This window comes from Pristiophorus japonicus, chromosome 6 (assembly GCF_044704955.1).
Source record: "Pristiophorus japonicus isolate sPriJap1 chromosome 6, sPriJap1.hap1, whole genome shotgun sequence".
Taxonomy (NCBI): domain Eukaryota; kingdom Metazoa; phylum Chordata; class Chondrichthyes; family Pristiophoridae; genus Pristiophorus; species Pristiophorus japonicus.
In genome coordinates, this window is record NC_091982.1 from 256,532,105 (window position 1) to 256,559,629 (window position 27,525).

General features: G+C 45.3%; 2 protein-coding genes and 1 long non-coding RNA gene across 6 annotated transcripts in view; 1 reads left to right on the forward strand and 2 right to left on the reverse strand.

Annotated features, from left to right (window-relative positions):
* mffa (mitochondrial fission factor a) overlaps positions 1-651 on the reverse strand; it is a 38,213-nt gene extending 37,562 nt beyond the window's left edge. For all 4 annotated transcript variants that reach the window (XM_070883886.1, XM_070883885.1, XM_070883884.1 and 1 more), the window contains exon 1: positions 372-651. The gene's annotated coding sequence lies outside the window, so the exon portion shown is untranslated. The remainder of the gene's footprint in view (positions 1-371) is intronic.
* Positions 1-27,525, forward strand: part of LOC139266055 (uncharacterized) — a 115,432-nt gene that overhangs the window by 54,208 nt on the left and 33,699 nt on the right. The gene's annotated exons all lie outside the window — the stretch shown is intronic.
* Positions 18,577-27,525, reverse strand: part of LOC139266054 (collagen alpha-5(IV) chain-like) — a 369,608-nt gene continuing 360,659 nt past the window's right edge. The window contains exons 51-52 of the mRNA XM_070883888.1: positions 26,952-27,124; positions 18,577-20,149 (exon numbers count right to left, since the gene is read on the reverse strand). Of these exons, the coding sequence (XP_070739989.1) occupies positions 20,074-20,149; positions 26,952-27,124 (249 nt within the window). The 3' untranslated portion in view covers positions 18,577-20,073. The remainder of the gene's footprint in view (positions 20,150-26,951; positions 27,125-27,525) is intronic.

Sequence of the window (27,525 nt, forward strand, 5' to 3'; positions counted from 1 at the left end):
GAATCTTTAGTTTATCGCTTTCTCTGTGAAACGGGTATTTTTTTTCACCCCCACACACACACCCCCACCCACACACACACACACACCCCCACACCCACCCACACACACCCACCCCCCACACACACCCACCCCCACCCCCACACCCACCCACACCCCCACACACCCCCACACACACACACACACACACCCCCACCCCCACACACACACACCCACCCACACACACCCCCACCCACACCCCCACCCCCACACCCACACACCCCCACACACACACACACACACACACCCCCACCCCCACACACACACACACACCCCCACACACACCCCCACACACACACCCCCACACACACACCCCCCCACCCCTTGATGTTTACCTCTTTGGCTTGTTACGAATGCCGGCGGCTGCAGTCGGGAAGGAGAGGCCGGGGTCGGAACTCGACGACAGGCCGCAGCCGCTGAGTTGACGGCGATTATTTTCTCACCGCCCCGGGCCCAAGAGACCCCGGGTCTGACCTTGGATCACCAAGCCCCTGCGGCCGACTCTTCACAGCGCATGAGCCATTTATTTTTTTGAGACCGAGCGATTCTTTTCCGACCGGGATGACGAGAGAGAGAGAGAGAGAGAGAGAGAAAGGAGGGCCTCCGTAATCCAACTGCCGTCTATGCTGCGCATGCTCCTGAGCTGCGCCGGGCACTTGGCTATATGTGCGCATGCGTGCCGGACAGTGCCGGGAGGCCACCTGTCTGTGCGCTGCTACTGCTGCTGGCTGTGGTTTGCAGCTTGCAATTTGGAGTATGTGTGAGGCTCACTGATAAAGAATGTTTGCAACTACTCACACTAAACCACATTTAAATAAAGCAGGGTTAAAGTTTACTTCGTATCTGCACTGGGATGCTATGGTTGGATGAAGGCCCCTTGCAAGATTATATGGAAAGTGGCAGCACGGAATACACTAATTAGTTCCAAAAGCAGTTCACCATTTGAAGCCAAAACCTCATTCGCTGTACATTATCATTCTAAACTCTGGAACTCCCTCCCTAATCCCGGGGACGGATTAAGGATGCCTTGGGCTCCGTCCGGGCAGTACCCAGGCCAAAGGAATTAGGAAACAGGAGTAGGCCATCTTAGCCCCTCGAGCCTGCTCCGCCATTCAACAAGATCATGGCTGATCTGGCCGTGGACTCAGCTCCAGTTACCCGCCTGCTCCCCGTAACCTTAATTCCCTTCTTGGTTAAAAATCTATGGGCCCCCTACTCTCATTCACATCCTGCAGTAAATAACATTAGTGAGCTAAGTCACAGGGCACTATACTGAATGTGCATCAGGTGACGGTCAAGTCAGGTTTACATCTCAACCTATGTTCTCATTGACACTATGACAACACTCATTTAATATTTTATTATTTATCCAAACCAATACCTTCAGGAAACCCTGTATAAACAGGAAACAACATTTGAATAAAAAAAGATCCTTACATTTTGAAACTAAATTGACAATGACAACAATTTAGAACAAGACCGCAATTTTTTTGGAAGATCATCATTTGTCATTTGCATTCCATTTTCTCCACAGAGGCAATTGCAAGTATAACATTACATTGGACTTTTCTGAGATTTTTGTTGGCTAAACTTGTCAATAATTTTCAAGAAGTCAAGTCCTCTCAGTACGTCGCTCTCGATGCTCACGATTAAGTCGTTCTTACATAGAAACATAGAAAATAGGTACAGGAGTAGGCCATCTGGCCCTTCAAGCCTGCACCACCATTCAATATGATCATGGCTCATCATTCCTTCAGTACCCCGTTCCTGCTTTCTCTCCATACATCTTGATCCCTTTAGCCACAAGGGCTATATCTCACTCCCTCTTGAATATATCCAATGAACTGGCATCAACAACTCTCTGTGGTAGGGAATTCCACAGGTTCACAATTCTCTGAGTGAAGAAGTTTCTCCTCATCTCAGTCCTAAATGGATTGCCCCTTATCCTTAGACTGTGTCCCCTGGTTCTGGGCTTCCCCAAAATCGGGAACATTCTTCCTGCATCTAACCTGTCCAGTCCCATCAAAATTTTATATGTTTCTATCAGATCTGCTCTCATCCTTCTAAACTCCAGTGAATACAGGCCCAGTCGATCCAGTCTCTCCTCATATGTCAGTACTGCCATCCCGGGAATCAGTCTGGTGAACCTTCGCTGCACTCCCTCAATAGCAAGAACGTCCTTCCTCAGATTAGCAGACCAAAACTGAACACAATATTCCAGGTGAGACCTCATCAAGGCCCTGTACAACTGCAGCAAGACCTCCCTGCTCCTATACTCAAATCCCCTTGCTATGAAGGCCAACATACCATTTGTCTTCTTCACCGCCTGCTGTACCTGCATGCCAACCTTCAATGACTGATGAACCATGACACCCAGGTCTCGCTGCACCTCCCCTTTTTCTAATCTGCCGCCATTCAGATAATATTCTGCCTTTGTGTTTTTGCCCCCAAAGTGGAAAACCTCACATTTATCCACATTATACTGCATCTGCCATGTATTTGCCCACTCGCCTAACCTGTCCAAATCACCAAGCCTCTTAGCATCCTCCTCACAGCTCACACTGCCACCCAGTTTAATGTCAGCTGCAAACTTGGAGATATTACACTCAATTCCTTCTAAATCATTAATGTATATTGTGAAGAGCTGGGGTCCCAGCACTGAGCCCTGCTGCACTCCAGTAGTCACTGCCTGCCATTCTGAAAAGGACCCGTTAATCTCGACTCTCTGCTTCCTGTCTGCCAACCAGTTCTCTATCCACGTCAGTACAGCACCCCCAATACCATGTGCTTTGATTTTGCACACCAATCTCTTGTGTGGGATCTTGTCAACAGCCTTTTGAAAGTCCAAATACACCACATCCACTGGTTCTCCCTTGTCCACTCTACTAGTTACATCCTCAAAAAATTCCAGAAGATTTGTCAAGCATGATTTCCCCTTCATAAATCCATGCTGACTTGGACCAATCCTATCACTACTTTCCAAATGTGCTTCTATTTCATCCTTAATGATTGATTCCAACATTTTCCCCACTAATGATGTCAGGCTAACCAGTCTATAATTATCCGTTTTCTCTCTCCCTCCTTTTTTAAAAAGTGGTGTTACATTAGCAACCCTCCAGTCCATAGGAACTGATTCAGAGTCGATAGACTGTTGGAAAATTATCACCAATGCATCCACTATTTCTAGGGCCACTTCCTTAAGTACTCTGGGATGTAGACTATCGGGCCCTAGGGATTTATCGGACTTCAAACCCGTCAATTTCCCTAACACATTTTCCCGCCTAATAAGGATATCCTTCAGTTCCTCCTTCTCACTAGTCCTTCGGTCCCCTAGTACATCGGGCAGGTTATTTGTGTCTTCCTTTGTGAAGACAGAACCAAAGTACTTGTTCAATTGGTCTACCATTTCTTTGTTCCTCATTATAAATTCACCCAAATCCGACTGCAAGGGACCCACGTTTGTCTTCACTAATCTTTTCCTCTTCACATACCTATCGAAGCTGTTGCAGTAATTTTTTATGTTTCCGGCATGCTTCCTCTCGTACTCTATTTTCCCCCTCTTAAATAAACCCTTTGCCCTCCTCTGCTGTATTCTAAATTTCTCCCAGTCCTCCGGCTTGCTACTTTTTCTGGCTAATTTGTATGCCTCTTCCTTGGATTTAACACTATCCTTAATTTCCCTTGTTAGCCACGGTTGAGCCACCTTCCCCGTTTTATTTTTTACTCCAGACAGGGATGTACAATTGTTGAAGTCCATCCATACGATCTTTAAAGGTTTGCCATTGCCTATCCACCGTCAACCATTTAAGTATCATTTGCCAGTCTAATCTAGCCAATTCACGCCTCATACCGTCGAAGTTACCTTTCCTTAAGTTCAGGACCCTAGTTTCCGAATTAACTGTGTCACTCTCCATCTTAATAAAGAATTATACCATATTATGGTCACTCTTCCCCAAGGGGCCTCGCACAACAAGATTGCTAATTAGTCCCTTCTCATTGCACATCACCCAGTCTAGGATGGCCAGCTCTCTAGTTGGTTCCTCGACATATTGGTCGAGAAAACCATCCTGAATACACTCCAGGAAATCCTCCTCCATCGCATTGCTACCAGTTTGGTTAGCCCAATCAATATGTAGATTAAAGTCGCCCATGATAACTGCTGTACCTTTATTGCACACATACCTTATTTCTTGTTTGATGCTGTCCCCAACCTCACTACTACTGTTTGGTGGTCTGTACACAACTCCCACTAGCGTTTTCTGCCCTTTGGTATTCAGCAGCTCCACCCATACCGATTCCACAACATCCAAGCTAATGTCCTTCCTTACAATTGCATTAATTTCCTCTTTAACCAGCATTGCCACCCCACCTCCTTTTCCTTTCTGTCTATCCTTCCTAAATGTTGAATACCCTTTGATGTTGAGTTCCCAGCCTTGGTCACCCTGGAGCCATGTCTCCGTTAACTGCTATCTGCGCAGTTAATTCATCCACCTTATTCCGAATACTCCTCGCATTGAGGCACAGAGCCTTCAGGCTTGTCTTTGTAACACACTTTGGCTCTTTAGAATTCTGCTGTAAAGTGGCCCTTTTTGTTTTTTGCCTTGGGTTTCTCTGCCCTCCACTTTTACTATTCTCCTTTCTATCTTTTGCTTTTGTCTGCATTTTATTCCCCTGTGTCTCCCTGCATAGGTTCCCATCCCCCTGCCATATTAGTTTAACTCCTCCTAAACAGCACTAGCAAACACTCCCCCTAGGACATTGGTTCCAGTCCTGCCCAGGTGCAGGCTGTCCGGTTTGTACTGGTCCCACCTCCCCCAGAACCGGTTCCAATGTCCCAGGAATTTGAATCCCTCTCTTCTGCACCACTGCTCAAGCCACATATTCATCTGAGCTATCCTGCGATTCCTACTCTGACTAGCACGTGGCACTGGTAGCAATCCTGAGATTACTACTTTTGAGGTCCTACTTTTTAATTTAACTTCTAGCTCCCTAAATTCGTCTCGTAGGACCTCATCCCTTTTTTTACCCATATCGTTAGTATCTATATGCATCACGACAACTGGCTGTTCACCCTCCTTTTTCAGAATGTCCTGCACCCGCTCCGAGACATCCTTGACCCTTGCACCAGGGAGGCAACATACCATCCTGGAGTCTCGGTTGCGGCCGCAGAAACGTCTATCTATTCCGCTTACAATCGAATCCCCTATCACTATTGCTCTCCCACTCTTTTTCCTGCCGTCCTGTGCAGCAGTGCCAGCCATGGTGCCATGAACCTGGCTGCTGCTTCTCCCCTGTTGAGTCATCCCCCTCAACAGTACCCAAAGCGGTGTATCTGTTTTGCAGGGGGATGACTGCAGGGGATCCCTGCACTACCTTCCTTGCACTGCTCTTCCTGTTGGTCTCCCATTCCCTATCTCACTGTGGACCCTTTACCTGCGGTAAGACCAACTCACTAAATGTGCTATTCACATCATTCTCAGCATCGTGCATGCTCCAGAGTTAATCCACCCGCAGCTCCAGTTCCGCAACGCGGTCCGTCAGGAGCTGGAGGTGGATACACTTCCCTCACACGTAGTCGTCAGGGACACCGGAGGCGTCCCTGATTTCCCACATAGCACAGGAGGAGCATAACACGTGACCGAGCTCTCCTGCCATGACTTAACCCCTAGATTAACTTGATTTGGCAACAGCAATGCTAAGGGTTACTCAATGATGTAGTAAAAAAAAAAAAAAACTACTCACCAATCACCAGCCAATCACTTACCCTCTTGGCTGTGACGTCACCTTTCGATTTCTTTCTACTTTTTTGCCTTCTCTCCCTGGTGCAGCTGCACCAGCTGGGCCTTTATAGGCCTCTGGACTCGACCCCGGAACTCCCGCCTCTCCTTGCCGCTCCTCTGCCTATTCTGGGCCTTTATAGGCCCCTCGACTCGACCCCGGAACTCCCGCCTCTCCTTGCCGCTCCTCCGCCGACTCTGGGCCTTTATAGGCCCCTCGACTCGACCCCGGAACTCCCGCCTCTCCTCCCATTCGGTTCCTGACCTCATCCTTAATGCGTTTTCGTTTCGAGAAGGACCGCTCACCTCTGCAATTTGATACCATCATCAACAGATATATCCGGAGAGCTATTTCGATGTTAGAAAAGGTTTGGGCGTGGGCGTGTGTATGGAGGAATTGGTACATTCTCAGCTCTGCTGACTTTGTTTCACATAAATTGTGGTTTGAAGCTCTGTTGAGGATGCCATCAAGCTAGAAAACTGGATGAATTCACTTTCAATCATAGGTTTTAGATCTTTGGGATAGGAGCGGGCAAGGTTTGCTGCGGCTTGCTTGATCTCATGAGTCGAAATAGCGGCTCGCTTGGACATGTATCCAAACTTACAGTTGATTTCCTTGTATGCTTCAAGGTGGTGTTTCAAAGTACTGATTAGTTGATCAATTATGGCAAGGAACACTTCAGTTTTGAATTTCTCCCAGGGTGACAGCACAGTATTTTCAGCATTTCCTTCGTCATATCGGCGGTTGCCTACCCAGAAGCGCCTCTGAGCTGAATTGTACTCGTTGTGGCCACACAGTTTAATCCCTAGGTCTTCGAAGTCCTCAAACTCTGTCTGCTGGGTCTTAACAAAATCGACAAGGGACTCGAGTAAGGACACCATGACATTCAGATTCAAGCCGGTCTCTTGAAGTGACAGATTGATCAGGTGAAAGCGCTTCAAGACTGTGTTCCAAATAACAATGAGAATCGCTGAATCCAGTTCACCCAGTTTGTCAAGGATCAATTGAGCTTCATTTTGGTATTCAACTTTCTGTTCCACGTCAATTGCCAGGGATTCCAACACTTCGCATGTGCGAGTGTAACATAGAAACATAGAAAATAGGTGCAGGAGTAGGCCATTCGGCCCTTCGAGCCTGCACCACCATTCAATAAGATCATGGCTGATCATTCACCTCAGTATCCCTTTCCTGCTTTCTCTCCATACCCCTTGATCCCTTTAGCCGTAAGGGCCATATCTAACTCCATCTTGAATATATCCAATGAACTGGCATCAACAACTCTCTGCGGTAGGGAATTGCACAGGTTAACAACTCTCTGTGTGACGAAATTTCTCCTCATCTCCGTCCTAACTGGCTTACCCCTTATCCTTAGACTGTGTCCCCTGGCTCTGGACTTCCCCAACATCGGGAATATTCTTCCTGCATCTAACCTGTCCAGTACCGTCAGAATTTTATATGTTTCTATGAGATCCCCTCTCATCCTTCTAAACTCCAGTGAATACAGGCCCTGTCGATCCAGTCTCTCCTCATATGTCAGTCCTGCCATCCCGGGAATCAGTCTGGTGAACCTTCGCTGCACTCTCTCAATAGCAAGAACGTCCTTCCTCAGATTAGGAGACCAAAACTGAACACAATATTCCAGGTGAGACCTCATCAAGGCCGTGTACAACTGCAGTAAGACCTCCCTGCTCCTATACTCAAATCCCCTAACTATGAAGGCCAACATACCATTTGCCTTCTTCGCCGCCTGCTGTACCTGCATGCCAAACTTCAATGACTGATATACCATGAAACCCAGGTCTCGCTGCACCTCACCTTTTCCTAATCTGCCGCCATTCAGATAATATTCTGCCTTCGTGTTTTTGCTACCAAAGTGGATACCTCACATTCATCCACATTATACTGCATCTGCCATGCATTTTCCCACTCACCTAACCTGTCCAAGTCACCCTGCAGCCTCTTAGCGTCCTCCTCACAGCTCACACCACCACCCAGTTTAGTGTCATCTGCAAACTTGGAGATATTACACTCAATTCCTTCATCCAAATCATTAATATATATTGTAAATAGCTGGGGTCCCAGCACTGAGCCCTGCGACACCCCACTAGTCACTGCCTGTCATTCTGAAAAGGACCCGCTTATCCCGACTCTCTGCTTACTGTCTGCCAACCAGCTCTCTATCCACGTCTGTACATTACCCCCAATACCATGTGCTTTAATTTTTCACACTGATCTCTTGTGTGGGATCTTGTCAAAAGCCTTTTGAAAGTCCAAATACATCACATCCACTGATTCTCCCTTGTCCACTCTACTAGTTACATCCTCAAAAAATTCTGGAAGATTTGTCAAGCATGATTTCCCTTTCATAAATCCATGCTGACTTGGACTGATCCTGACACTGCTTTCCAAATGCGCTGCTATTTCACCTTTAATACTTGATTCCAACATTTTCCCCACTACTGATGTCAGGCTAACTGGTTTATAATTACCCGTTTTCTCTCTCTTTTTTAAAAAAGTGGTGTTACATTAGCTACCCTCCAGTCCATAAGAACTGATCCAGAGTCGATAGACTGTTGGAAAATGATTACCAATGCATCCACTATTTCTAGGGTCACTTCCTTAAGTACTCTGGGATACAGACTATCAGGCCCCGGGGATTTATTGGCCTTCAATCCCATCAATTTCCCTAACACAATTTCCCGCCTAATAAGGATTTCCTTCAGTTCCTCCTTCTCACTAGACTCTCGGTCCCCTAGTATTTCCGCAAGGTTATTTGTGTCTTCCTTCCTGAAGACAGAACCAAAGTATTTGTTCAACTGGTCTGCCATTTCTTTGTTCCCCATTATAAATTCACCTGAATCTGACTGCAGGGGACCTATGTTTGTCTTCACTAATCTTTTTCTCTTCACATATCGATAGAAGCTTTTGCAGTCAGTTTTTATGTTCCCAGCAAGCTTCCTCTCATGCTCTATTTCCCCCCTCCTAATTAAACCTCCTCTGCTGAATTCTAAATTTCTCCCAGTCCTCAGGTTTGCTGTTTTTTCTGGCCAATTTATCTGCCTCTTCCTTGGATTTAACACTATCCTTAATTTCCCTTGTTAGCCACGGTTGAGCCACTTTCACCGTTTTATTTTTACTCTGGACAGGGATGTACAATTGTTGAAGTTCATCTTTGTAATTTTTAAATATTTGCCATGGCCTATCCACCGTCAACCTTTTAAGTATCATTTGCCAGTCTATTCTAGCCAATTCACGTCTTTTACCATCAAAGTTACTTTTCCTTAAGTTCAGGACCCTAGTCTCTGAATTAACTGTGTCACTCTCCATCTTCATAAAGAATTCTACCATATTATGGTCACTCTTCCCCAAGGGGCCTCGCACAAGATTGCTAATAGTCCTTTCTCAGTACACATCACCCCAGTCGAGGATGGCCAACCCTCTAGTTGGTTCCTCGACATATTGGTCTAGAAAACCATCACTAATTCCTTTGAGCAGGACTGACACTGCTTCATACCTTGCTGACCATCGCCCCACATCTCCTCTGTTCAATCCAAGCCTGCTGTCCTCCACTTTTAAGGGTGGCCACCATCCCTTGAATATCACTGGTGCTGGATATGCCAGCCCCTTGACCTTGTGTGCTCTATCAGGCACTGTACACCAAGAGCACTGTGCTAACATTTAAATGAACTGACCCTGCATTATAGCACAAACACAGATCAAGTCATTGCAGGCACAGTCTGTACTTAAAAAGCAGTGAGTGGTCCCATCATCACTGTGCCATGACTGCATTATCAGCCCCTATAAACCTACTGCTCTACAATATACAACCTCTATAATCCCAATGTTCTTTAGGTCATAGAAATATAGAACATAGGAGCATAAGTAGGCCATTCGGACCTTCGAGTCTGCACCGCCATTCAATATGATCATGGCTGATCCTCTATCTTAACACCATATTCCTGCTTTTTCTCCATACCCTTTGATGTCTTATGTTTCTAGAAATCTATCTATCTCCCTCTTTAAAATATTCAGTGACTTGGCCCCCACAGCCTTCTGTGGTAGAGAATTCCACAGGTTCACCACCCTCTGAGTGAAAACATTTCTCCTCATCTCAGTCCTAAATTTCCTACCCCATATCCTGAGACTATGACCCCGTGTTCTAGACTTTCCAGCCAGGGGAAACATCCTCCCCACATCCAGTCTATCCAACCCAGTCAGAATTTTATACCTTTCAATGAGATCCCCTCTCATTCTTCTAAACTCTAGTGAACACAGGCCTAATCGACCCCATCTCTCCTCATACGACAGTCCTGCAATCCCAGGAATCAGTCTGGTGAACCTTCACTGCACTCCCTCTGTGACAAGTATATCCTTTCCTAGGTAAGGAGACCAAAACTGCACACTCCAGGTGCGATCTCACCAAGGCCCTGTATAACTGTAGTAAGACATCTTGCACCTGTACTCAAATCCTCTTGCAATGAAGGCCAACATACCATTTGCCTTCCTAACTGCTTGCTGCACCTACATGTTTGCTTTCAATGACTGGTGTCCAGGACACTCAGATACCTCTGTACATCGACACTTCCCAAGCCATCACCATTTAAATAATACTTTGTCCTTATGTTTTTTCTACCAAAGTGGATAACTTCACATTTATCCATGCTATACTGCATCTGCCAAGTGTTTGCTCACTCACTCAACTTATCTAAATCGCCTTGCAGCGTCTTTGCATCCTCCTCACAACTCATAGTTTCTATAATGCCATTGTTCTCCAGTATGTATGTAGTGTGTACACTCCACCAATTTCCAAATTTATAACCTCTATAATCTCACTATATGTCAGTGTGAATGTAGCCTCATTTATCCCCACTGTCGAGTCCATTGCTCCCAACATGCTTTTAGCCTCAATAACCACACTGTTCCCACCATACATACAACTCCTATAAACCCACTTTGTAATCCCTATGGGTCTATTTCCCCGAAACTTCTTCCACTTGCCCACTGTAGCTCTCGCAGAAGAGTTGCAGAAAACCAAGGGTGTCCACTGAAGTTATGGTTGACGAGCAGAACCCCAATGGAAATTCACCCAGCCATTGTTCTACAATGCATACCTCTTTACATAAGACTTTGGTATTCATTAAATCCCATGAGGTGTCAGTGCAGCACATATCCTTTCACTCTTTGAGCTGTAGGGGCTGAATTTCCAAAGAGGGTCTCACGATCGTCCACCACAACTTCAGTGGAAGATCCTCTGGGATTTTCCCTCTCCTGCCAAACTGACGGCTGATGACTTGGAGAACCCCGAGGAAATGAATGGCAAGAGTTTTATTTGACATGATTAAAACAGAATTATCCGAGACGGGATTGGCTTTATCAACTCAGTTTTACTTGCAAATTTTTAACACGTTGCATAAGAACAGCTTTTCCAAGAATATGTACACGAGAATATGGAATCATCACCAATAGCCCAATAATATCTCAACAATTTAAAATGCTCTATCAATCACTTAATTGATGCTATATTAGCCCGAGGATAGCAGATTATTATGGTGTTTCGTTTGTCTTTGTCATGTATTCAACTATCATTGTAACCCATGTATAAACTGACCTAAGTTGTACACCGTGAGAACACTGACCACTAGGTGGTGAACTTGTGGGAGACACTCCTAACCTGGACTTTCTGGTATAAAAGGGGAAGCTCCACCCATCTTCTCCACTTCAGTGCTGGCTAATAAAGGTTACTGGTCACAGAGTGACCTTCTCTCGAGTATGTGCCTCATGTGCATTTGTACTGTATAGTAAGGACATATTATTGGCGACGAGAAACTGGGATTTAAAGCACGCGAGCATGGCCACTAGCAGCACAGACGAGAGTTACTGTGTTGGTGATGATTGGGACGATTTTATTGAGAGACTACAGCAAAATTTCGTCACTAAGCAATGGCTGGGACAGGATTCGACCGACAAACGCAGGGCTCATCTCCTGATGGTTTGTGGATCCAGGACGTACTCCCTGATGAAGGACCTTCTAGCGCCAGAGAAGCCGGCGGACAAGACTTTTGAAGAGCTCAGTAAGCTGATCGGGGAACACTTTAAACCGGCGAGCAGCATTCACATGGTGAGACACCGGTTTTACACGTACCGGCGGCGAGAAGGGCAAAGCGTTCCAGACTTCGTGGCAGACCTCCGGCGACAGGCGAGCCTATGTAAGTTCCCAGATGCATGCAGAGCGGAGATGCTGCGAGACTTTTTTATTGAGGGCATCGAGCACGCTGGGGTTTTCAGGAAACTGATTGAGACCAAAGACTTGACCCTGGAAACGGCGGCTTAGATGGCCCAGACATTTATCTCTGGGGAGGAAGAGACCAGAATGATGTTTGACAAAAATCTTGGTTTAAATGCAGCAAATGGACAGGGAGTCAACATTGTTAACGCGGCACACAGTTCTCCAGGCAGACATGGGCAATCGGACATGCCCGAGCATGTAGTCGAACCCAAAGGGGGAATTCAACAGAGACAATGGCTAGCTGAATGGCGATTCTTGCCATCGCAAGGGACAATGCGGCCAGTAATGGGGCCATCAACACCTGTCAATGGTGCGATTAAGGACAGTTACAGAGACAGTCAGAGACGATCGACTGGTAATGGACCTTTTGTTTCCAACAACGGTTCATGTTGGAGATGTGGAGGCAAACACACAGCCAGAGCTTGCAGGTATCAGCAATATACCTGCAGAAATTGCAATGTCAGCGGTCACTTGGCGCGTATGTGCAGGAAGCCTGCAGGCAGGTTGATGTACGAGGAGGACGGGCCCGATGTAAGCCCTACGAGGCCAAATGGACACTGGGGGAAATCGCTGGAAGCTGAAGTTCAGCGAGTACATGTGGAGCACACATACAGTTCATACACCAGGATGCCACCGATAATGATGAAAGTGCTCCTCAATGGCATCCCAGTATCAATGGAGCTAGACACGGGTGCCAGCCAGTCCTTGATGAGTATCAAACAGTTCGACAAGTTGTGGGCGTCCAAGGCCAGGAGGCCAAAATTATTGCCGATTGACGCACAGCTCCGGACATGTACAAAGGAGATCATTCCGGTGCTAGGCAGCACCACGGTATTCATGACCCACAAAGATTCGGAGAACAGGTTGCCACTCTGGATTGTCCCGGGGGATGGTTCCGCACTGCTGGGGAGGAGTTGGCTTGCTGTCATGAACTGGAAATGGGGCGATGTCAATGCAATTTCTTCTGTGGAGCGAATATCATGCTCACAGGTCCTGGACAAATTTGACTCACTATTTCAACCCGGCATTGGCAGTTTCATGGGGACCAAGTTAGTGATTCACATAAACCCGGACGCCAGGCCAGTACACCACAAGGGCAGATTGGTGCCGTACGTGATGTGGGAAAAGATAGAAGGCGAATTGGATCGCCTGCTGAGGGAAGGCATCACCTCGCCAGTCGAATTCAGTGACTGGGCGAGCCCAATTGTGCCGGTGCTCAAGGCGGATGGGTCGGTCAGGATATGTGGTGATTACAAGGCCACCATCAATCGTGTGCCACTCCAAGACCAGTACCCGCTACCGAGAGCGGAGGACCTCTTTGCGACGCTATCTGGTGGCAAACCTTTTTCAAAATTGGACCTGACCTCAGCTTACATGACCCAGGAGCTGGCGAGTGAGTCGAAGAAGCTGACCACCATTACGACACACAAGGGGCTGTTTGAGTACAACAGATGTCCCTTCGAGATTCGCTCGGCCGCCGCGATCTTTCAACGAAACATGGAAAGTCTCCTCAAGTCGATTCCAAGGACGGTGGTTTTTTAAGACGACACCCTCATCACGGGTTGCGATACTGAAGAACACCTCCACAACCTGGAGGAGGTGCTACGCAGACTGGACCGGGTAGGTCTGCGACTGAAAAAGGCGAAGTGCGTCTTCCTAGCTCCAGAGGTAGAATTCCTGGGGATGAGAGTAGCAGCAGACGGGATCAGACCTACTGCATCCAAAACAGAAGTGATCCAGAGAGCACCCAGACCGCGTAACACGGCGGAGCTGCATTCGTTCCTGGGGCTCCTGAACTATTTTGGTAACTTTCTTCCCAAATTGAGCACGCTGTTAGAGCCGCTACACGTGCTCCTACGCAAAGGTCGCGAATGGGCCTGGGGGGACAGCCAGGAAAGGGCTTTTGATAGAGCATGTAATTTGTTATGCTCCAACAATCTGTTAACGCTATATGACCCGTGTAAGAAACTTGTTTTAACGTGCAATGCGTCGTCCAATGGGGTCGGGTGTGTGTTGCAGTATGTTAATGCCAAGGGTCAGTTACAGCCGGTGGCTTATGCCTCCAGAAGTCTGTCGCAGGCAGAAAGGGGCTACGGGATGGTAGAAAAGGAAGCGCTTGCATGTGTATATGCAGTAAAAAAAAATGCACCGGTACCTGTTTGGCAGGAAATTTGAGCTGGAGACAGATCACAAACCCCTAACGTCCCTTTTGGCTGACAACAAAGCCATAAATGAAAATGCGTCAGCCCACATACAGAGGTGGGCACTCACGTTAGCCGCCTATGACTATACAATTCGGCACAGACCGGGCACTGAAAACTGCGCCGATGCACTCAGCAGGCTCCCACTAGCCACCACCGAGGGGGCGACCGAGCATGCTGCTGAGATGGTCATGGCTGTCGATGCTTTCGAAAGCGAAGGCTCACCCGTGACAGCCCGTCAGATCAAAGTCTGGACAAATAGAGACCCGCTACTGTCTTTAGTCAAGAAATGTGTCCTGAATGGGGACTGGGTAGCCACGTACGGGGCATGCCCTGAGGAATTTAAACCATTTCATAGGCGCAAGGATGAACTCTCGATTCAGGCCGATTGCCTACTATGGGGAAACCGAGTAGTCATGCCTCAGAGGGTCAGAGAGGCGTTCATCCGAGAACTCCACAATGAGCACCCGGGCATTGTCATGATGAAGGCAATTGCCAGGTCACATGTTTGGTGGCCAGGGATAGATGCAGACCTGGAACTTTGTGTTCGCAGGTGCAACACGTGTGCCCAGCTAGGCAATGCGCCCAGGGAAGCCCCCCTTTGCCACCTGGTCAAGGCCCGCCAAGCCATGGTCACGCATCCATGTGGACTACGCAGGTCCTTTCATGGGAAAAATGTTTTTAGTTGTAGTAGACGCCTACTCCAAATGGATCGAGTGTGAATTTCTCAATTCAAGCACAACCTCTGCCACGTAGAAAGTCTACGGGCAATGTTCGCCGCCCATGGTCTACCGGACGTCTTGGTCAGCGACAATGGCCCGTGCTTTACAAGCATTGAATTCCAGGACTTCATGGCAGGAAATGGTATCAACCATGTCAGAACGGCACCGTTCAAGCCGGCCTCAAACGGCCAGGTGGAACAAGCAGTGCAGATAATCAAACAGGGGACACTCAGAATCCAAGGGGGTTCCCTACAATGCCGCTTATCACACCTTCTGCTGGCGAGTGACCACACTCGCTCACAGGGGCTCCACCCGCAGAGCTGCTAATGAAAAGGACGCTCAAAACCAGGTTATCCCTTATACACCCCACCATGAAAGAAATTGTTGAGAGCAGGCCCCGGTCACAATGTGACTACCATGACGAGAATGCGAGGGCGTGATGTCTTGATGTCAATGACCCTGTCTTTGTCCTCAACTACGCTGCAGGGCCCAAATGGCTCGCAGGGACTGTGATTGTCAAAGAGAGGAATAGGATTCTGGTAGTTAAACTTACCAGTGGACAAATCTGCCGCAAACAAAAAGGAGGTTCAGCAACCCCATAGAAGAAGCAGAGGAAGAACACGACGTAGAGTTCACTCCACCACAGGTGACCGAACACCGGAACCAAGTGGAGGAGAGCGCAGTCACTGTGGGCAGTCCGGACAGGCCTGAGGCACCGCAAACAGCAGACACTCAGGCCAGCGCCCAACAACCGGAGCCCCAACTGAGGCGCTCTACAAGGGAACATAAACCACCAGAGAGACTTAACCTGTGATCCCAATAAGACTTTGGGGGGGGGGGGGGGGGGGGAGGTGATGTCATGTATTCAACTGTCATTGTAATCCATGTATAAACTGACCTAAGTTGTACACCGTGAGAACACTGACCACTAGGTGGTGAACTTGTGGGAGACACTCCTAACCTGGACTTTCAGGTTTTAAAGTGGAAGCTCCATCCATCTTCTCCATTTCAGTGCTGGCTAATAAAGGTTACTGGTCACAGAGTGACCTTCTCTCAAGTATGGGCCTCGTGTGCATTTGTACTGTACAGTAAGGACATATTAGTCTTTTTTATTAAAAACAAATTAAACTGCTTCAAATCACACAATCAAAACTGCTTTCAGGTTAAAAAATAAATTGTTACACATCTTCACTTTGTGTTCTGACAAAATTATTACATTGATATTTTAAAGACAAATAATGAGACTTGTTTGAAGAAAACTTAACATCAGACTGTTGATAAATTGAGATCAATCCACCATAGCAATTACTGTTATAGATTATAACTTGTACCCCATCATAGGCTTTTTAATTCCAGCATAACAATGGAATATTTAATATGGTAAAAGCTTAATTGGAGTATGGAAGAAAAGAAATACATTGGAAGCCCACAGGCAAATGGTGTTCAACAATAAGGTAATAAAATGATTCTGTATTGTTGGTTGAGCATCCATGAAGTCACCTGGGAAAACTGGTTGGCACTATTGGCTGTTAGTTGGTGCCAGATCGTATTCGTCTTCAGTGAGTGGCATCAGCGGACAATGGACATCAGCATCTGACATAGGAGGGGAATAACACAGAAACTGTTGCACCACAAGATGTCCTAAAGGGACTAAAAACAAAATGGGGTAGGATTTCCCTGGGGATTCCCCACTCTCCTGCTATAACTTTGGCAGAAGATCGACCGAAACTGTGGAGCAATGGCGTAAATAGCTACTTAAACGTTTCTGTGGGATTTCTGTTAATCTTCTGCAGAAGTTAAGGCGGAAGATTGGAAGAATCCCTGTGGCGATTACCTTCGAAAAGAATAAATTTTAACACGTGTGTAACTATAAAATTATTTCAGTTTTAAGGCAATGAAGTAAACTGTTTTGGACAGATACGAGGAAAGTATCCTGGTGCCGCTCCCATTAGCACTAATACACAGTTACACATTGTAATTGCATTCCTGACATGTGACATGATTAGTAGAAGCATTCAAACAAGGAGCATGCCCATCAAATTATCTGTACTTTGAACAGTTCAGGGGAAAGGTCAGAGGTGTGTAGCAATTAGTAGGTTTGCCATGTAATGAAGTTCACCATAGGAACTGGTGGTGTTAGTGACGTGTGCCTACTTTAAATGAAGGGAGCCCTCCATTTCCTCACTACTAAAAATGCAAAATATAACTTATTTTAATACAGGTGCATATTTTATTTGTGTATTATCTTAGCCTTTCAAGTCTCTGAAAAAAAATGGCATGTGCGAATTGGCAGTTTCTCTAAAAAGAAATGTCCAACTCCAGGCATAGGTTTCCAATGCAACCGGTTATTAAACAATAATCTACACGGTCCTGGATGACACTAAATTTCTTCTGTAGAAATTCAGCTTGGATGTAGCTCAGGGCTCTCAGTAGAACTAGTTTGGGTACACTCAACTCAGTTTCATAAGAACATAAGAAATAGGATCTGGAGTTGGCCATTCAGCCTTTCACACCTGCTCTGCCATTTAATAAGATCATGCCTGATCTTCTACCTCAAACTCCACCTTCCCACACAATCCCCATATCCCTTGGTTCCCTTAGTATCAAAAAATCTTATCGACCTCTGTCTTGAATATACTCAATGACTGAGCATCCACAGCTCCCTGGAGTAGAGAACTCCAAAGATTCACAACCCTTTGAGTGAAGAAATTTCTCCTCATCTCAGTCCTAAATGGCTGGCCCCTTATTCTGAGACTGTGACCCTTGGCTCTAGACTCCCCAGTTTCAAATGGGTTGAGCTCCACTGGATGCTATGACTATAACCCACCCACCTATTGACAGTCTCACTCATACAGGCTACAGGGTTGAGAAATGAAAACGATACACTGATGCAGTAGTGGGTGCTGTACTATGGATTCTGTTTGAGGCATATTTTAGAGTAGTGCAAAGGGAGGCTTATTCTGCATTCACCATGCTACTTCAACAAGTACAGCTTAGTGTTGGAAGAAATGAAAAAAAAAACATTGAAACATAGAAACATAGAAAATAGGTGCAGGAGTAGGCCATTCGGCCCTTCTAGCCTGCACCGCCATTCAATGAGTTCATGGCTGAACATTCAACTTCAGTACCCCATTCCTGCTTTCTCGCCATACCCCTTGATCCCCCTAGTAGTAAGGACCTCATCTAAGTAAGGAACTGACATCCCTCACTCAGGTGAGCATAAAAGAATCATACTTCCTTCCAAAAAATTAAACATGATCTCAGTCTGTTGATTCTCAGGTAGTGACATACAATATTAATGATTGTGTACTGTCGGTAGGTCTAGGCTAAATCCAGAAATAAGCAGTAAAGTGCACCGAGTCAGGGGGTAGGCATCAGAGTATTTTAAGAAAAATGCATTTACCTCTTTGCTGTAAAAGTCAGAGATTAACCACAGAATCTAATTGGAGCAAAATGTATTTCTGGTAACCATACACCATTCTGTGTTACTGCACTAATATTATTCAAATGTTATTAATATCTTAAACTGTAAAAGGTAATACAATGCCATATGCTGATTAAAATGACAGATATATATTTATACATCCTGTATGTTTATACACTTACAAAGGTTTCTGAGACATGAAAAGCAATACATTTGACAAAATAATAATTAGTGTAAAATACAGGCGGACAGTGGAAATGCTTAATAATCATTATAGGCTGTCTAGGCCCAAGTTGAAATGTGTACTTTTATTACATAGCCAGCTAGTGTGTTCTTCAGTAATGTTTGTCAGAATAACTGAACTGTACATCTGCTATAGTCTATGTAAAAGCACAGGCTAATTTCATTACAGCGGGCTTACATAAATGCTTCTTTAGTTTAATATGATGTTAAATATAAACCTTTTGATCCAACAAAAAGTGCTTCAAAACCACGGCTTTCCAATCGTAATGCTTATGGGAACCCAGTTCAAATGTTGGTACAGGTATTACGATTGGGAAACCTAGGCTCATATATTTGGATCGTACCTGATATTTTCTGATATTCATACAAATATTTTTAATTTAGGTAAAAACGTTCTCCATTAAACTTGAAGTGTCCTTCAACCATCTATAATTAGAAGGCCAACAGTATGTTTAAGGACAGCTTTAAAAGGACTTCACATTTTAAAGATTAACTCTTGTGTTATTGATGATACAAGTATCAATGGGGGTAATTTAAAACTTTTATTGCTCGGCGAAAAATGGGCGATAGTGAACTGGCCACATGTTTTAAACCTTGCCCAATTTATTTTTTCCATTGAAGACAATGGAAAATAAAATCAGACAATGTGTGAAATGGGCATCTGATTCACTGTCACCTGTTTATCTCCCGACGAAAAAGTTAAATTTATCTCCAATATCTCCAATGTTTGGTAGAAAACATACCATTTTCTACATGTTGATTCAATGGGCACATTACTGGATGTAAAAGATATAAGATTATGCCCTGAATAATTTACAAAATGTATAGGTAACCGTGGCATGAAATGTTCTTGGCTCTACACAGCCAATGCTCTTATTTCAATCTATAGGGTTCGGCACACATATCTAAGTACACATTATTAAATAAATGATATCTGTGCAATCTACTCGTGGCTCAAAGTTATCTTGTAGTCTCACAAAATCAGGCAAAGATTTGTTGTAATCATCAGATGACTGAAATGATTGGCATGTGATACTCCAGCGAAGTCCTGCACTAGTTTTATTGTGGTGTGGAGATCAGTGGAGTCCGCTTCTGCATTATAAGATGCATACAATATTTATCATTGCAAAAGATAAGTGGCAGAGGCTTTGCAAAGCTAGGTAACAGCACCATCACTTTAAATGACTACTAATCACTTACTCTGTTGATGTGAGCGTTTTTGTAAATATTACCAACATCAGCAAAGTGCCAGGTTTATTGGTTGTATTTGCTACAGTCCGATCAGCGTCATGGAATAATAACATTCAATTATCTTCATTGTTATATGAACACATTTCAAAACAGGATTAGGAACAGCACCATTAAATCCTTTTGAGTCCACAGTTACTTTGTACAGACTTGACAGCGGCTGATTATGGATCGTAATTCTCCTGCTTTTAGGGTTTGTGGTTTAGGTTTCCTGCAACATAAATATAAAGAATTCCTTTACACTCAGCTCATTAGTATTGTAATTATGCTCAGTTAGTAAATGATTTAACTATGACTTAAACCTAGAAGTTCTGGGTTAATGGAGACAATTGGAGGAAAGCACTGTATACACTAATGAAGAAACCCATTTAATAGCCCATGTATATTACAAAATCACTTCTGATGGAATTGGATTATTAATACATACCAGTACCTTATGCCAATTCTGCCCAATATATACTACAGTGCAATTTGGCAATTACAGTGGTGTTAGTCCTGCATACATAATTAATACAAAATTATCTGTGGCCAGTCTAAGATGATGGATGTATCCTGTGTCACTGGCAGCAGCAAATGGACAATGGTCTCAACTAAAACTCCTTCTCAGTCCTTAAAGTGAATCAGCTCTCTATAATTTGAATTGCTTGCTTCTGCAACATCAGTTCAACCTTCAAGCATCTATTTTAAACACCTCAGGCCCGAGTAGCATCACGTCGCATTGGATTTTTTATTTTGGCCACCCGGTCCACAATATGCTCGCATTGGCATATTGCATTATTTTCCCAGTAACTGGTGATGTAACTGGTAAAAAAAGGGATGAGGTCCTACGAAACAAATTTAAGGAACTACGAGCTAAATTAAAATGTAGGACCTCAAAAGTAGTAATCTCGGGATTGCTACCAGTGCCATGTGCTAGTCAGAGTAGGAATCGCAGGATAGCGCAGATGAATACATGGTTTGAGCAGTGGTGCAGAAGGGAGGGATTCAAATTCCTGGGGCATTGGAACCGGTTCTGGGGGAGGTGGGACCAGTACAAACCGGATGGTCTGCACCTGGGCAGAACCAGAACCAATGTCCTAGGGGGAGTGTTTGCTAGTGCTGTTGGGGAGGAGTTAAACTAATATGGCAGGGGGATGGGAACCAATGCAGGGAGACAGAGGAAACAAAAAGGAGGCAAAAGCAAAAGACAGAAAGGAGATGAGGAAAAGTGGAGGGCAGAGAAACCCAAGGCAAAGAACAAAAAGGGCCACTGTACAGCAAAATTTTAAAAGGACAAAGGGTGTTAAAAAAAACAAGCCTGAAGGCTTTGTGTCTTAATGCAAGGAGTATCTGCAATAAGGTGGATGAATTAACTGTGCAAATAGATGTTAACAAATATGATGTGATTGGGATTATGGAGACGTGGCTCCAGGATGATCAGGGCTGGGAACTCAACATCCAGGGGTATTCAACATTCAGGAAGGATAGAATAAAAGGAAAAGGAGGTGGGGTAGCATTGCTGGTTAAAGAAGAGATTAATGCAATAGTTAGGAAAGACATTAGTTTGGATGATGTGGAATCTATATGGGTAGAGCTACAGAACACCAAAGGGCAAAAAACGTTAGTGGGAGTTGTGTACAGACCTCCAAACAGTAGTAGTGATGTTGGGAAGGGCATCAAACAGGAAATTAGGGGTGCATGCAATAAAGGTGCAGCAGTTATAATGGGTGACTTTAATATGCACATAGATTGGGCTAGCCAAACTGGAAGCAATATGGTGGAGGAGGATTTCCTGGAGTGCATAAGGGATGGTTTTCTAGACCAATATGTCGAGGAACCAACGAGGGGGGAGGCCATCTTAGACTGGGTGTTGTGTAATGAGAGAGGATTAATTAGCAATCTCATTGTGCGAGGCCCCTTGGGGAAGAGTGACCATAATATGGTGGAATTCTGCATTAGGATGGAGAATGAAACAGTTAATTCAGAGACCATGGTCCAGAACTTAAAGAAGTGTAATTTTGAAGGTATGAGGCGTGAATTGGCTAGGATAGATTGGCGAATGATACTTAAGGGGTTGACTGTGGATGGGCAATGGCAGACATTTAGAGACCGCATGGATGAACTACAACAATTGTACATTCCTGTCTGGCGTAAAAATAAAAAAGGGAAGGTGGCTCAACCGTGGCTATCAAGGGAAATCAGGGATAGTATTAAAGCCAAGGAAGTGGCATACAAATTGGCCAGAAATAGCAGCGAACCCGGGGACTGGGAGAAATTTAGAACTCAGCAGAGGAGGACAAAGGGTTTGATTAGGGCAGGGAAAATGGAGTACGAGAAGAAGCTTGCAGGGAACATTAAGGCGGATTGCAAAAGTTTCTATAGATATGCAAAGAGAAAAAGGTTAGTAAAGACAAACGTAGGTCCCCTGCAGTCAGAATCAGGGGAAGTCATAACGGGGAACAAAGAAATGGCTGACCAATTGAACAAGTACTTTGGTTCGGTATTCACTAAGGAGGACACAAACAACCTTCCGGATATAAAAGGGGTCAGAGGGTCTAGTAAGGAGGAGGAACTGAGGGAAATCCTTATTAGTCGGGAAATTGTGTTGGGAAAATTGATGGGATTGAAGGCCGATAAATCCCATGGGCCTGATGGACTGCATCCCAGAGTACTTAAGGAGATGGCCTTGGAAATAGCGGATGCATTGACAGTCATTTTCCAACATTCCATTGACTCTGGATCAGTTCCTATCGAGTGGAGGGTAGCCAATGTAACCCCACTTTTAAAAAAAGGAGGGAGAGAGAAAACAGGGAATTATAGACCGGTCAGCCTGACCTCAGTAGTGGGTAAAATGATGGAATCAATTATTAAGGATGTCATAGCAGCGCATTTGGAAAAAGGTGACATCATAGGTCCAAGTCAGCATGGATTTATGAAAGGGAAATCATGCTTGACAAATTTTCTGGAATTTTTTGAGGATGTTTCCAGTAAAGTGGACAAGGGAGAACCAGTTGATGTGGTATATTTGGACTTTCAGAAGGCTTTCGACAAGGTCCCACACAAGAGATTAATGTGCAAAGGTAAAGCACATGGGATTGGGGGTAGTGTGCTGACGTGGATTGAGAACTGGTTGTCAGACAGGAAGCAAAGAGTAGGAGTAAATGGGTACTTTTCAGAATGGCAGACAGTGACTAGTGGGGTACCGCAAGGTTCTGTGCTGGGGCCCCAGCTGTTTACATTGTACATTAATGATTTAGACGAGGGAATTAAATGTAGTATCTCCAAATTTACGGATGACACTAAGTTGGGTGGCAGTGTGAGCTGCGAGGAGGATGCTATGAGGCTGCAGAGTGACTTGGATAGGTTAGGTGAGTGGGCAAATGCATGGCAGATGAAGTATAATGTGGATCAATGTGAGGTTATCCACTTTGGTGGTAAAAACAGAGAGACAGACTATTATCTGAATGGTGACAGATTAGGAAAAGGGGAGGTGCAACGAGACCTGGGTGTCATAGTACATCAGTCATTGAAGGTTGGCATGCAGGTATAGCAGGCGGTTAAGAAAGCAAATGGCATGTTGGCCTTCAAAGCGAGGGGATTTGAGTACAGGGGCAGGGAGGTGTTGCGACAGTTGTACAGGGCCTTGGTGAGGCCACACCTGGAGTATTGTGTACAGTTTTGGTCTCCTAACTTGAGGAAGGACATTCTTGCTATTGAGGGAGTGCAGCGAAGATTCACCAGACTGATTCCCGGGATGGTGGGACTGACCTATCAAGAAAGACTGGATCAACTGGGCTTGTATTCACTGGAGTTCAGAAGAATGAGAGGGGACCTCATAAAAACATTTAAAATTCTGACGGGTTTAGACAGGTTAGATGCAGGAAGAATGTTCCCAATGTTGGGGAAGTCCAGAACCAGGGGTCACAGTCTAAGGATAAGGGGTAAGCCATTTAGGACCGAGATGAGGAGAAACTTCTTCACCCAGAGAGTGGTGAACCTGTGGAATTCACTACCACAGAAAGTAGTTGAGGCCAATTCACTAAATATATTCAAAAGGGAGTTAGATGAAGTCCTTACTACTCGGGGGATCAAGGGGTATGGTGAGAAAGCAGGAATGGGGTACTGAAGTTGCATGTTCAGCCATGAACTCATTGAATGGCGGTGCAGGCTAGAAGGGCCGAATGGCCTACTCCTGCACCTATTTTCTATGTTTCTATGTTTCTACCACTGGAGAACTGGGGAGCACACCGGTCTAACCTACGGCGTGCATTGCCGATATTGCCATTGCAGCGAATATGGTTACTCTGAATCGAAGTTCATTAACAGATTGTTATTGCAAACAATAATACTTCACAAAATGTTTAACTGCCTGCAATTACTCAATTATTATGAGATAGTTTAAATCTGATATAACTACATTTACTGATCCTAACAATCCCCAAATACTTTAACAATAAGTCTTTTTTCAGACTAGGTGAGAACCAGATCCAATTCTGTAAGTAGCAGTTACTCATGGTTTTTTTTTTGTGTAAAACTTAATGGGGCTGAAATTCAACTTCGGTGAGGTGCAAAATGGATGGTAGTGGATTTATTTTCCATTGAAGTATAATGATCGGCCGATCTGCGACTGAATGTTTTACTGACCGCCTATTTTCACCTCCGTAACATCGCTCATCTCCACTCTTGCACTCTTGCCTCAGCTCATCTGTTGCTGAAGTCCTCATCCATGCCTTTGTTACCTCTCGACATGCCATCAAGTAATTCCCAATCCCAATCCATTCATTGCCTCTCAGCTGAACCCACTATCCATTCCATCCCCTGTCCTTAGACTGCACGCTCTGCTCACCCACTTCCTCTCAAATCCAACCCCATCCAATGTGTGATTCTGAAGGAGTACATTCTACCCTACGTAAACTTGAGGTCATCCAAAACTCACTGCCGTGCCCTAACTCGCACCAAGTCCCACTCACCCATCACCCCTGTGCCCGCTGACCTACATTAGCTCCTGGTTAAGCAACACCGCGATTTAAAAATTCTCATCCTTGATTTCAAATCCCTCCATGGCCTCGCCCCTCCCAATCTCTGTAATACCCTTCAGAACCATAACCGCCTCCCCCCCCCTCAGCCCACCCTCCCCCGCTGAGATGTCTGCGCTCCTCTTATTCTGTTGTCTTGAGCATTCCTGATTATAATCGTTCAACCATTGGTGGCCTTGGCCCTAAGCTCTGGAATCCCCTGCCTAAACCTCTCCACCTCTCTACCTTGCTTTCCTCCTTCAAGGCACTCCTCTTTGACCAAGCTTTTGGTCACCTGCCCTAATTTCTCCTTATGCAGCTTCATTCCTGTGAAGTGCCTTGAGATGTTTCACTGCGTTAAAGGCGCTATTTAAATACAAGTTGTTGGTTGTTGTTGTTTTGTGTCTCTGGTGCAGTTGAATTTTAGTCCCAATGTGTTTTCTTTCTTGTGCAAATACTTCTAATTTCTTTATGTTAAAGTACAGGTTTTCAAACTGGAGTCCTTGAGGAGATTCCTGAGTCATCAGCTTTGGGGGCCAGGTGTTCATCAGCACAGTGTCATGGGAATTCTATATATTTTCCACTTACTTACTTAGTAGTCAATTATTTCTGCTGTTGTACATGAGTAAAAAAACATTTTCTGCAATGATGGGACTGTTTACTTTGTGCACTGTTTCTTACAAGCTAGCACAGAGTGTCCCTGGAAAAGTGTCACTACTTCCACAGAAGTCCCTGAAATTCAATAATTTTAAGAGGTTTCTCATACAGAAATGTTTGGAAACTATTGTGGAAAAAGCCCAGCCTTTCTTAACATAGTTGGTGGTCGTCATCATCATCATCATCATCATCATAGGCAGTCCCTCGGAATCGAGAAAGACTTGCTTCCACTCTTAAAATGAGTCCTTACGTGGCTGAACAGTCCAATACGAGAACCTCAGTCCCGGTCATGTTGAGTCCTTAACTCTTAAACATAATCACACGAGGCATGTACTGCAGACATAGTCACTCTGTGACCTTCACCTTCGTCCTCCCGGAATCACCTCCTCCACTTAGGGCGGTCTTTGGCCAGGGACTTTCAGGTGTCGGTGGGGATGTTGCACTCTATCAGGAAGACTTTGAGGGTGTCCCTGTAACGTTTCCTCTGCCCACCTTTGGCTCGTTTGCCGTGTAGGAGTTCCGAGTGGAGGGCTTGCTTTGGGAGTCTCGTACGATGTGGCCTGCCCAGCGGAGCTGAAGAAGTGTGGTCAGTGCTTCAGTGCTGGGGATGTTGGCCTGTTCGAGGATTCTAATGTTGATGCGTCTGTCCTCCCAGGGGATTTGTAGGATCTTGCAGAGGCATCGTTGGTGGTATTTCTCCAGCGACTTGAGGTGTCTACTGCATAATAGTAGTACAACGTCTATTACATGGTACCCCAAATTTGGAACTGATAAAATATATAAAATATTAGGCTGAAGTAATTGGTCTACACTCTTTTAATTGGGTGTCAATCACCATAGGCAGTCCCTCAAAATCGAGGAAGACTTGCTTCTACTCTAAAAGTGAGTTTTTAGGTGACTGTACAGTCCAATGCGGGAATTACAGTCCCTGTCACAGGTGGGACAGGCAGTGGTTGAAGGAAAGGGTGGGTGGAGAATCTGATTTGTCCTTCTGCTGCCTGCGCTTGCTTTCTGCATGCTCTCGGCGACGAGACTCGAGGTGCTCAGCGCCCTCCCGGATGCTCTTCCTCCACTTAGGGCGGTCTTTGGCCAGGGACTACCAGGTGTCGGTGGGGATGTTGCATTTTATCAGGGAGGCTTTGAGGGTGTCCTTGAAATGTGTCAATCAACCGCTGCGTACAGCACATTATCACTTGTTCACATTCTAATCTGGCTCACAAAAGAATCTCTATTCACCTGCAAAAGTGATAAATCCATGGGCAGTGTTTAAGTTTGGGATTTCACACGTGCAAGGAGCAGAGAATAAATTCTATTCACATACAGCAAACAACCTAAACTTTTATAAAGGTCCAATGTTTATACCTGAACATCTGTGAGGGATCCAACGCCGCCAGCCAAAAACTGTAAGCATTCACATAATAGTTACACGTCCCCCTCCCGTGGCATTCAATAAAGGGAGCAACACGAAATTCTTCTAAACACGAACCAGGTGAAGCCAATGCTTGGCCTGATCCCTCTGCTCCTGAGCTTCTGTGCTGGAGGTGGAGGGGAAAAAAATATGTTTGTATTAAAAATTTCACAAAAGTACAGACCAGAGAAATTAGTTTCCGAATAAGAAATAGCAGAGGAGGCCAGCTGTTTCAGTAAACTGGAAAATAGAAGAGAGAGCCATTGCTAAGTTGCCGCCCTGCATCTTCTCATAGCCCCCTCCACTGTGGCACTGTGGAGGGATGGAAGTTAGCTAACCCACCCTCTCCTGGCCCACTGACCACGGGAGATGTAAAGCCCAGTGAGACACGTAGAAGGAGGAAGGTTGAAGCATTTCAGTCATTCAGGAAAGAATTAAAAAAGTACAAAATCAATCCACCCAAGAGCTGCCACTTTGCTCTCAGACTGACTGTGACAGTAGGTGACCACTGTGTTCTTACAAGGCACA